The sequence below is a fragment of the Mustelus asterias genome, chromosome 3, assembly GCF_964213995.1.
Source record: "Mustelus asterias chromosome 3, sMusAst1.hap1.1, whole genome shotgun sequence".
In the NCBI taxonomy this organism is placed as follows: Eukaryota; Metazoa; Chordata; class Chondrichthyes; order Carcharhiniformes; family Triakidae; genus Mustelus; species Mustelus asterias.
Window position 1 is genome coordinate 83,821,086 of NC_135803.1, and position 12,264 is coordinate 83,833,349.

Sequence of the window (12,264 nt, forward strand, 5' to 3'; positions counted from 1 at the left end):
CAATAAAGGCACCAGATAATGGAATCACCCCAAAGTAAAATTGAGTCTTGAAGAGATTTAAATCGAAAATTCATATAAATCATGTATTTAGTGCTTGGATTATGGATAATTTGCATTTATATAGCGCCATTTATATCCTCAGGTTGTCCAAAAGTGCTTTGCAGGTGTGCTTTTGAACTGTAGTCACTGTTATGATCAAACAAATGCAGCAGCCAATTTGTGCACAGCAAGCTCCCACAAACAGCCAATGCATAGTGATCAGATGAATGTGGCCAAGATATCAAGGAAAACTCCCCTTGCTGTTTTTCAAAGTAGTGCTATGTGATCTTCTACATCCACCCAAGAAAGCAAATGGGATCTCAGTTTAACATTTCACCTGAAGTGTGGCAGTGTAGCACTCCCTCAATACTCCACTTGCATATCAGCCTATAGGAGCAACTGATCTGTTTGTTTCTGTGTAATAAGAGTTCACGCTGTCTTTTCCCTGGCAGCGTCAGGCAATGATCCAGAATCCTGGAACCTCGGAAAACAGTGCTCCAGCACTGATGGAGCTGCTCCGGGAGAAAGAAGAGCGGATCCTAGCTCTGGAAGCTGACATGACCAAATGGGAACAGAAGTATCTGGAAGAGAGCACCATGAGGCAATTTGCAATGGATGCTGCTGCCACTGCAGCTACCCAGCGGTAGGTGCTATGTTCAGACAAACTCCCCATCACTGCGTCTCTGAATAAATTCTCCTTCCTTCCATCTCAATTACTTTAGATATTTTGTACTGGGCGTTGGATAGACTGTGAATTTAACCCCCTCTTTTTAATTTTTCCTTTTTTTTTACTGTCCCAGTTTCCAAAACAGTCTTTATCTACCTTTTGAAAGAAGTGTAACTGCTAAAACTTGGGATAGGCCATTCGATCTGGTGGTTTCATGCCAGTGTTAATTCTCCATACGAGCATCCACCCATCATACTTCACCCCACCCTATCACCATATTCCTTTCTCTCTCTTAATATCTAAGCTATTCATCTCAATTACCCCTTGCTTTAGTGAGGGCAGAATCTTCTGGTGGTGAGCTTGGAGGCAGGAATGGGAGGTCATTTGGTGAGATGGGGAAATACTGAAACCCCACCACATTCCCACCTCCGCCAGAATTAAGTTCTGGGTGGGAAGGCCCTTGATTGACTTTGCCAACCCGTCGCCAATTAAGATTCTTAAGTCGCCAATTAGTGACCACTTAAGAATCCCATTCCACCACTGCTTGTGGAGGAGCCAGCTGCAGGTGGGTTTGTAGCCACGTGGTGCACATGGGGATTTGACATTGAGAAGGGGTGCCCACTGGAAGCCACACACTGTCCTTGCTGCCAAACCCCTCCCCCCCCCCTCCACCCACCTTTCTCCCTGTGAACCTCACACCTTGAAACTACCTCTGGTCCAAGAGCTGTCAAGATTGATTGGGTGGTAGCTCTCAGTTGGTGAGACTCCCACCCCTGGGGTCTTGATATAAGGGCCAATTCTGCTACTGGTTTGAAGAGGCAATATCCTTTCTTGGTCTGCCCTATCAGACCCCTTCAGAATATTAAAGACTTCTATCCTGTCACCTTCAGCCTTCAGTGGAAAGATAAGTGATTTCTTTATTTCTACAGAGACACCACAATCATCAATCACTCACCTCGTCATTCCCCGAACAGCAGTTTCAACGGTGGCTCCTTAGGGAAGCATGTTTACTACGAGAGTGGAGAGGTCATTGCGAGCAGTCATCGTCATCAAGAGATGGAGAGCAGGTAGACCATTTTATTTTCAGCCGAATTCGAGATGTATTGAAGTTATATACTGATTAATTTCTTCAGAACTGAGTATCTATCTCTATACTGACCACATCGATGAAACATAGAAAATAGAAGAAGGAGTAGGCCATTCGGTTCTTCAAGCCTGCTCCACTATTCAGTTTGATCATGGCTGATCATAGAATCCCTACAGTGCAGAAGGAGGCCATTTGGACCAACAACAATCCCAGCCCTATTCCCATAACCTCACATATTCACCCTGTTAATCCCTTGACACTAGGGTCAATTTAACATGACCAATCAACCTAACCCGCACATCTTTGGACTAATCATCAAATTCAATACCCGATAAGTCAGGTGACCCTGAACTATACAAGAAAACCAGATACGATCTAAGGAGATCCATCAAAGACAGTACCTGACCAAGCTAGAGTCCCAGGTTAGCCACACAGGCCCCCGCCTATGGCAAGGTCTGCAAGAAATTACAGGCTACAAGATGAAGGCATGTAAAACCGCCGGCTCCAATGTACTCCTTCCTGATGAGCTCAATGCATCCTATGCCCGTTTTGAGCAAGAGGTCAGCGAGAGCATGCCCTCCACCCTGGAAGCCCTGGATGAACCTGTATCTGGGGTCACCGTTGCAGATGTCAGAGCAGCATTGTTAAAAGTCAACCCATGGAAAGCAACTGGCCCATATGGGATGCCCGGACGAGCATTCAGATCCTGCGCGGATCAGCTGGCGGGGGTATTTGCAGACATCTTAAACCTCTCTTTACAACAAGGTAAGGTCCCCATCTGCTTTAAGAAGATGACCATCATCCTGGTACCTAAGAAAAACCAAGCAGTGTGCCTCAATGACTATCGTCCGGTGGCTCTGACATCCATCATTAGGAAGTGCTTCGAAAGGCTAGTCATGGTACCAGTCAATTCCAACCTCCCAGACTACCTGGATCCACTACAGTTTGCCTATCACCGCAACAGGTCCACAGCAGACGCCATCTCCCTGGCCCTGCACTCAAGCCTGGAACACCGGGACAACAAAGCCACCTATGTCAGACTCCTATTTGTTGACTACAGCTCAGCCTTCAACACTATTATTCCCACGAAACTCATCTCCAAATTCCAGGCCTTGGCTCTTCCCTCTGCAACTGGATCCTGAACTTCCTAACCCACAGACCGCAATCAGTAAGGATAGGCAACAACACCTCCTCCATGATCATCCTCAACACCAGTGCCCCACAAGGCTGTGTCCTCAGCCCCTTACTATACTCCTTATACACCAATGACTGTATGGCCAAATTCCCCTCCAATTCAATTTTCAAGTTTGCTGACGACACCACCGTAGTGGGACAGATCTCAAACAATGACGAGACAGAGTACAGGAATGAGATAGAGAATCTGGTGAACTGTTGCGGCGACAATAATCTCTCCCTCAATGTCAACAAAATGAAGGAGATTATCATCGATTTCAGGAAGCTTAGAGGAGAACATGCCCAGGCCTACATCAATGAGGACGAAGTAGAAAGGGTCGAGAGCTTCAAGTTTTTAGGTGTCCAGGCCACAAACAACCTGTCCTGGTCCCCCCATGCCGACACTATAGTTACAAAAGCCCACCAACGCCTCTACTTTCTCAGAAGACTAAGGAAATTTGGCCTGTCAGCTATGACTCTCACCAACTTTTACAGATGCACCATAGAAAGCATTCTTTCTGGTTGTATCACAGCTTGGAATGGCTCCTGCTCTGCCCAAGACTGCAAGAAGCTACAAAAGGTCGTGAATGTAGCCCAATCCATCACGCAAACCAACCTCCTATCCATTGACTCTGTCTACACTTCCTGCTGCCTCAGCAAAGCAGCTAGTATAATTAAGGACCCCACGCACCCCAGACATACTATCTTCCACCTTCTTCCTTCAGGAAAAAGATACAAAAGTCTGAGGTCAACCGACTCAAGAACAGCTTCTTCCCTGCTGCCATCAGACTTTTGAATGGACCTACCTTGCATTAAGTTGATCTTTCTCTACACCCTAGCTATGATTGTAACACTACATTCTGTACTCTCTCGTTTCCTGCTCTTTGAACGGTATGCTTTGTCTGTATAGCACGCAAGAAACAATACTTTTCACTGTATGCTAATACCTGTGACAATAATAAACCAAACCAAATCAAATCTAATCCCACCTTCCCCCCAAATTCCTTAATCCCATTAGCCCCAAGAGCTTTGTCTAATTTCGTCTTGAAATCGCACAATGTTTTGGCCTCAATTACTTTCCGTGGTATTGAATTTCACACATTCACCACTCTCTGGGTTAAGAAATTATCATGTGTACATGACCACACAAAAAAATTAAAGTGTCTGCACTTAAAGAGGTCACCCACGCACTTGATAAAAATATCAGAAGGAATGCTGGATGTAAGTAAAGATGTGCTTCTCTTGCTTTTAGGATTAAAGCCTTGCATGCACAAATCCTGGAGAAGGATGCCATCATCAAAGTCCTCCATCAGCGCTCGAGAAGGGACCAAGTAAAGACCGAACAGCCTACTCTCCGGCCTGCAAGATCAGTCCCATCTATCGCAATGGCCACTGGAGTGAGCCACGCCAGTTCCATCAACCAACTGGGCAGTGAGAAGTTCCTTGACAAAGCAACAAAAGTCACATCAGGTAATTAAATGTTTTTTGTTGCTTTAACATAAATGTCTTCTCATTTCATAAGAAATCGGAGCAGGAATAGGCCATTCAGCCCATCGAGCCTGCTCCACCATTTAATAAGATCATGGTTAAACTGATTGTGGCCTTAACTCCACTTTCTTACCTGTCCCTCATGACCTTTGATTCACTTGTAGATCCTGCCTAACTCAGCCTTGAATATATTTAATGGCCCAGCCTCCACTGCTGTCTGGGAAGAGAATTCCAAAGCCCTCTGAGAGAAGAAATTCCTCCATCATCTCCATCTTAAACGGGAGACCCCTTTTTCTAAAACTGTGGTCCTTAGTTCTAGATCCCTTTTGAGGGAAACATTATTACTACATTTACCTTGCCAAGCCTCCTCAGATCACCTCTCATTCTCCGACATGTCAATGAGCATAGGCCCAACCTGCTCAACCTTTCCTAAAGAGACAAAGCCCTCATCCCAAGAACCAACCAAATGAACCTCCTCTGAAATGCTTCCAATGCAAGTATGTGCCTTTTTAAGTAAGCTGAACAAAACTGCACACAGTTCTCTTAAGTATGATCTGACCAATGCGCTGTACAATTGTAACAAGACTTCTCTATTTTTATATTCTATCCCATCTGCAATAAAGATCAACATTCCATTTGCCTTTCTAATTACTTGCTGTACTTTCATGTCAATTTTTTGTGATTCATGTACAAGAATACCCAGAACCCTCTGTTCTACATTATGCAATTTCTCGACATTTGAATCATATTCTGATTTTCCATTCTTCCTACCAAAGTGGACAATTTCACATTTTCTACATTGTACTCCATCTGTCAAATTTTTGCCCACTCACCTAATCTTTCTGTATCCCTTTGAAAATACTTTGTATCCTCTTCACAACAAAAATCTGGCTACAGTACAGTCAGAGCCTTCAACCAAGTCTCCAATTCTCTTCCTGGACCTCGTGGTGCCCTCAGGTAGACTTTCGTCTGTTTCCATAGCAAGTTATTCCCAGAACAGGTCACTTGTCTGTTCTGGGAATATGACCCTATAACACTTGTCTGTTGCCAGGGGCTTATAGCTTGTTGGATACCACTCCACATAATGCGCGGCTGACCAGGAATCTTTCTTGCTCTTACTGCCAGCCATTGGCATGTTTGGAAGGATTTGCAGGTTGAGACTCGACCTGTTTGACCACATTATGAAAGCACCTTCCTTGACCATCAAGCCTTGGGGTGGGACATGCTGGCTCAGAGGCAGAGCCACTGAACCACAAGACCAAGTCATTAACAAAGGTCTTTTTCCGGCTGGATGCCTGTGACTAGTGGTGTTCCACAGGGCTCTGTATTGGGACCTCTGCTGTTTGTGATTTATATAAACGATCTGGAAGAAATTGTAACTGGGGTGATCAGTAAGTTTGCAGAAGACACAAAAATGGCTGGACTTGCAGATAATGAGGAACATTGTCAGAGGCTATGAAAGGATATAGATAGGCTGGAAATTTGGGCAAAGAAATGGCAGGTGGAGTTCAATCCAGATAAATGCGAAGTGATGCATTTTGGTAGAACTAACGTAGGGGGGAGCTATACGATAAATGGCAGAACCATAAAGGGTGTAGATACGCAGAGGGACCTGGGTGTGCAAGTCCACAGATCCTTAAAGGTGACATCACAGGTGGAGAAGGTAGTGAATAAGGCATATGGCATGCTTGCCTTCATAGGACGGGACATAGAGTATAAAAGTTGGGGTCTGATGTTGCAGTTGTATAGAACGTTGGTTCGGACGCATTTGGAATACTGCACCCAGTTCTGGTCGCCACACTACCAGAAGGACGTGGAGGCTTTAGAGAGAGTGCAGAGGAGGTTTACCAGGATGTTGCTTGGTATGGAAGGGCTTAGTTATGAGAAGAGATTGGGTAAACTGGGGTTGTTCTCACTGGAAAGACGGAGGATGAGGGGTGACCTAACAGAGGTGTATAAAATTATGAAAGGCATAGATAGGGTGAACGGTGGGAAGCTTTTTCCCAGGTCGGTGATGACGTTCGCGAGGGGTCATAGGTTCAAGGTGAGGGGGGAGGTTTAACACGGATATCAGAAGGACCTATTTTACACAGAGGGTGGTGGGGGCCTGGAATGCGCTGCCAGGCAAGGTGGTGGAGGCGGACACACTGGGAACATTTAAGACTTATCTAGATAGCCACATGAACGGAGTGGGAATGGAGGGATACAAAAGAATGGTCTAGTTTGGACCAGGGAGCGGCGCGGGCTTGGAGGGCCGAAGGGCCTGTTCCTGTGCTGTATTGTTCTTTTGTTCTTTGTTCATAGATTGTAAATAGTTGAAGCCCCAGTATGATCCCTGTGGCACTCCACTCATTACAGTTTGCAAATGAGAAAATGATCCATTTATCCTGACTCTCTGGGCCCGATTTTACCAAAGCTTCGCGCCCGAGACGGTAAGGTTGGGCGTCGGGCCTATACCGCGATCTGCACCCGATTCTGAGCAGATCGCGGCTTTACCGACACTCAATTTGGGCGCAGGTCCGACGCGTGCCCGAATCGGGCGGCCTGACGATTTAAATGCATGCTAATGCATTTAAATCGACTTAATGAACCGCGCGCCCAACTCTACCGCCAAATCCCACTTTACCGTCTTCTGGCCCGTTCCAGATCTGCGCTTTTAGCGACCTGCAGAATAAAAGTCCGAAGCGGATTTCTATTCTGCAGGGGAACCTCCGAAGCCCTCTCTGCCCTTGTGAAGTCACCATCCTCCTCGACCATCCTTCGCGGACCCCCTCTGTTAACCACCCCGGCAGACCCCCCCCCCCCTTGGATCAGACCCCCCTGGGAGGCAGGCCCCCCGGCAGACACCGCCCCCCCCCCTCCCCCCCCCCCCCCCCCCCCCGGGATCGGACCCCCCTGGGAGGCAGGCTCCCCCGGCAGACACCCCTCCCACCCAGGATCGGACCCCGCTGGGAGGCAGGCCCCCCCCCCCCCCCTCGGCAGAGCACACCCCCAATCTACCTCGATCGCTGGTCTCCCTCCACCATCCTTCCGTTAGCAAGATAAGCTGTATGTTCCTCAGCTAGATCCACTTTGGTCAACACAAAGATGGCCCTTCTGCCTTGTGGATCCATCTGGCTCACCAAGTCAGTTACAATACTGCGTACAGCATCTACTGAACCATCTTGGATTGAAAGGATAATGAATGGTACTGGTCGATCTTCCTGGTGCTATCAGTACTGTAACACCAGGAATGGCTGCCAACACCAAGGATATAATTTCTAGCATGAGCAAGGCTTACATACAGAACCCTAATGCCATTATCCTTTGTATCCAAGATGGTTCAGTAGATGCTGAACGCAGTATTGTAACTGACTTGGTGAGCCAGATGGACCCGTCACACCCCCTCTCCTCAAAGAATAAGGGGTAGGCCATTTAGGACTGAGATGAGGAGGAATTTCCTCACTCAGAGGATGGTGAATCTTAGGAATTCTGTACCCCAGAGGGATGTGGAAGTGCAATCACTGAGCATGTTCAAGACAAAAATGGATAAATTTCTGGATATTCATGACATCAAGGGATATCGGAATAGTGGGGAAAAGCATAAGAGGAAGATGATCAACCCTGATCTGTTTGAATGGCAGAGCAAGCTTGATGGGCTGAATGGCCTACTGCTCCAATTTCCTATGTTCTGAGACAACCAGCTTCAAAATAACTCATCACCAGTAAAAATAAGTCACCCACTAGCCAGTGCCAAGCAATCCGGGAAGTTTGCCTGGTATTTCATGCCAGTTTTTAAGAGCGAGGTGTTAGCACGTATGAAAATATTCGATTGACCTGCAACTTTGTCCATCTATTTAGACCATTAAGGTTTGCTTCATGTGACCTGCAAAAAGCTACATTGAAACAGACAGCAAAGATATTATCAGTAAAAACATGGTTTAAATTAATGTGAGTTTTACAGTGTAATGAAATGCTGAAAATCTCTTCATCTTTCCAGGTGCTTTGATCAAAGACTTCACAGGGGATCAGGCAACCAGTTTGACCTCCCATCCTCTGACATCCCATGCCAAGCATGGGAGCAGGGACGGCAGCACACAGACTGAGGAAGTGGCAGAGATCGAGTCTGCAGCCTCAGCCCAGGCAAATTCACAAGACAGTGAAGCTGCAGTCAGCTTACAGATCATCAAACCTCCAGCAACTTCATCAAGTGAGTGCCTGCATGGTTGTTAGAAACACCGAGTTAGAGGAGGTCATACAGAAGGAGGGATTGAGTGAGTTGGTAAAGGCACATATGGGCTTGCGATTCACTGCCAAGCAACCTAGCCATAGATTGTAAACTTGGAGGTTGTGTACGTTCCCATTTCTGGCCTCTTCACATTAGACCCCTGCAGATTGGGTTAATCTCAAGGAATTCCAGCTATGCAATTTAGATGAAATGCAGGTGATCCTGAAACCCTGGGCGGGGAGGTGGGGGAGCGCAGGGAGAAGGTTCTTTGTCAGTTGAAGAGAATAAAAATTGATGAGGAATGTTCTTTTGCTTTTCATCCTCACAGATACTTTGCAGCCAGTGGCTCATATGGTCCCCAGCAATACCAGAAACCAGGAATCATCAGACAGCGAAATGGTTGAAATTCTTATTTGAAAAAGACTATCATAGCAGGAAATGAAGGATTTCTGTGAAACATAAATATCTCCTTCTTCAGAAAGCCTTTTTTTTCTCCTCCACCCAGATGTCAAAACAACAAGAAAAATGAGAGTTCAGCGCATGAAAGACTTTGAGATGAAACTTTGTTTGGGGAAAAGCGGGGGGGGAGATGTAGCCTAAATTACCATATCCATAAGCTGCTATAAAGACTTCTGTACACATGGGAAGAGCTGGAGCTGTTCTTTGTGCCAAGTGTGTACCACTCATGAATTAACTCAAACAATTCAAACTGCTGTGAAGCTGAATTCTGTGATGGGCAAGAAGATCTCGTAGGAGTCAGTATTTTTTCACATAACTGCCAAGCATAAAAGCTTCACAGCACCATAAATATATATAAATAAAATACATAGCACTAGAGGGTGCTATGCATAATATATACTGTACATAATGCTGTAAATCTGACCTTTTTAGCACCTTTTTTCTTTCAGCTTTAGACTCTGTAATCCTTTGCTGTTGCTAGCAACATTCTTTACAAACTAATTTCAGTTTTCTGCTGGCCGCAGATACATCCACTCCTCCTTTGCCCAGATATGTGTTTTCTATTTTCTTCTGTTCTCCTATTCCATGAAACTATTGCTCAACAGCGATATTTAGAGTACGTAAATTCCATTTTAATTTGAACGGTTCCCAAGATTTCTATTTGTGATGAGGAGATTCTTGCATTCAGTTTTAACTGGAAATGAATCAAAGCAGTTTTTCCAGGCAGTATGCACTGTGACAGAGCCCAGATTGCTGCTTCATTTGTAGCAATCAAGCTTCATTGGGTAACCTTCCACAAAGGGGACACTCAGCACCTTTGGGGCACAGATTTTGCTTCTGGTGATTTGTGTGTGTGTGTGCAACAGGATAGCGTCAGTGTTACAATCTACACCTTTAATAAGACAAACCTCTCAAATGTAAAAAAATGTAATGGCTGCTGCCAACTGCTGCCATCTGCAAGGGTCTTCACAGTAATTGCAAGCTGGTAATGCACGCTCCCAATGACATGGAACCAATTGCCAGTTAGAGATTCCAGTTCAGTCAGCAGGACTGAGACAATGTGCGGGATTTTACAGCCTCGCTCAAGCGAGACCGGAAATTCCTGCCCAAGGTCAACGCACATTTCCATTGTCCACCCCTCATCTGCTGCGATTCTGTGGTGGGCGAGGTGGTAGAATTCCGACCAGTGTATTTACATCTCACTTTCAGCTTCCATCACACCTCAGTAATAATATTTAAACAGTTATTTCAGTGCATTATAATGGGATATGTCAGTACACAGACAGCCCGGTGCTCCTCTTAGTCAAACAAAACAGTGCTGTTGGGTATTTGACCACCAGTTTCCAGAACATTCAGAAACCAGTACTGCCAGTCTTCTCAGCTGTGCTGTGGAGATGTGTTCCAGTCTGCCTGCTCTTGATTGTTTTAGAAAAAGACTGAACGGGATTTTATGGGCTCACTTGTCTCGGAAACCGTAAATTCTCGCCCAGGTTCAACGGATCTTTCCATTATCCGCCCCTCGCCCGCTCCAATTCCATTGGTGGGCAGGGCGGTAAAATTCCAGCCTCTGTTTCTTACAGTGGCAACTCTCAACCTGCAGGTTTCAGATTGGAATCAGTGCTGGAGTTCTAATTGTGTTCCTCAAGCCCTGTCACTCTCACTCCCTCACTCTGCCACCCTACTTGGTTGGAATTGATGGAAGTAGAAGCCACAGGCGGAGCTCTGATTCATAAGATGACAACATAATTGAGTATGTGACTGGTCACTATTTCATGCATAAGTTACCAGAAATGTGAATGATATTTTTTTGGGAGAGGGAGGGGGGGGGGGGCAGAAGTGGGGCTTTCCTTTATAACTTAGTTTTGCCTGCCCATATGGTTCCACTTTGTTATTTGGTTTGACAAGAGCAAATCTTGAGTTGCAGTGTTCCATGACCATGTGTTCTGAATTATCCTGGTGTTTATTACACTCTCACAATGCCCTGATAATATAGCAGATTCATGTATTCCAGTTCAGGAGGATGCAGAGCAAGACAGAGTTAACCTAAGGTGAAGAGTGGCAGCTGGTTTCTGCCACAATGACTACGATTGGTCATTTACAAAACCTAGGTGCCTGGAGTGTAAACCAGGTGGAACTATAGGCTCCGCCTGATTATCCCTTTGTCAGCTGTTGAGCCTGGCTACAGCTAAGACCTGGTGGCTGCCCAATGGCACATTCTGGGAAGCATGTGGCTGGAGCTGTAAGCTAGAGATGCAACTGTGATGCCACACATGGTCAGATAGCCAGCTGACAAAATATCAGGCTGAAAAGGAATTTTCTTGGATCTTGATCCAAGGGACCTGCATGAAAGGGGATGGTTGGGGCATCAATTTTCACCATACATGGTGAGAGGTGCAAACCTATCAGAGGTGACTGGGATCTGAACAGCATGGTGAGGGGAGGGGGGGCAGAATTCACTTCATTCAGTAGTTGGAATTGCTAAGCCTTTTAGATTGTGATCTTTTCTCAGATAATGTGCAATTGCTGGCCATTGCCTTTACTTTGTGACAGCATTCACACCGTTTACAAAAAATATTGTGAAGCAAAAAAAAAGAAAAAGATGTTAATATATTTTGTATTAATATTTGTACCTGACACCGGCTGCATTCTAGTGCCATTGATCTTCATGCCAAAGATGACAAACTACATTATTATTGAGTAACTTATATAAGTATTTAAATGTAAATTTTAGTGTTTGCGTTAAGGCACCATATCCTGAGATTGCTGCAGCATTCTGTATGGTATGCAGTTGTTCCCCAGTCATGGGGATTTTTGTATTAGAATGTCAGTACACATTTCAGTAATAAAATCAAAAGTAACTATCATTCCATCCTTTTCTGTCTGATTCTTGGTTTTAAATAATAAAAACTGAAGCTTAAGTGCAGCAATGAGCCAAATGTAAAATCGCACCCTTTTCCCTCCTGCTGTCAGCTCCTTCATCGTTTCTAAATTACTGCACTCCCCTCCTTTCCCCCCATTGCTCCCTCAAATTACTCCAATTCTCTTCCGAAAGTTAGATTACAGAGCATCCCAATTTTAAAAAATCCTCATCATATTTGGTGCTTTTGCCAATTCCCTTTTAATCTTTCATGGAATATGGGTATT

The 12,264-nt window shown here is 45.3% G+C and overlaps 1 protein-coding gene across 3 annotated transcripts in view; it reads left to right on the forward strand.

Moving 5' to 3' along the window:
• amotl2a (angiomotin like 2a) overlaps window positions 1-11,987 on the forward strand; it is a 45,589-nt gene extending 33,602 nt beyond the window's left edge. For all 3 annotated transcript variants that reach the window (XM_078209273.1, XM_078209274.1, XM_078209275.1), the window contains exons 8-12: window positions 492-682; window positions 1,636-1,773; window positions 4,219-4,436; window positions 8,434-8,643; window positions 8,990-11,987. In XM_078209273.1, the coding sequence (XP_078065399.1) occupies window positions 492-682; window positions 1,636-1,773; window positions 4,219-4,436; window positions 8,434-8,643; window positions 8,990-9,078 (846 nt within the window). In that variant the 3' untranslated portion in view covers window positions 9,079-11,987. The remainder of the gene's footprint in view (window positions 1-491; window positions 683-1,635; window positions 1,774-4,218; window positions 4,437-8,433; window positions 8,644-8,989) is intronic.
• The last annotated feature ends 277 nt before the right edge of the window (window positions 11,988-12,264 follow it).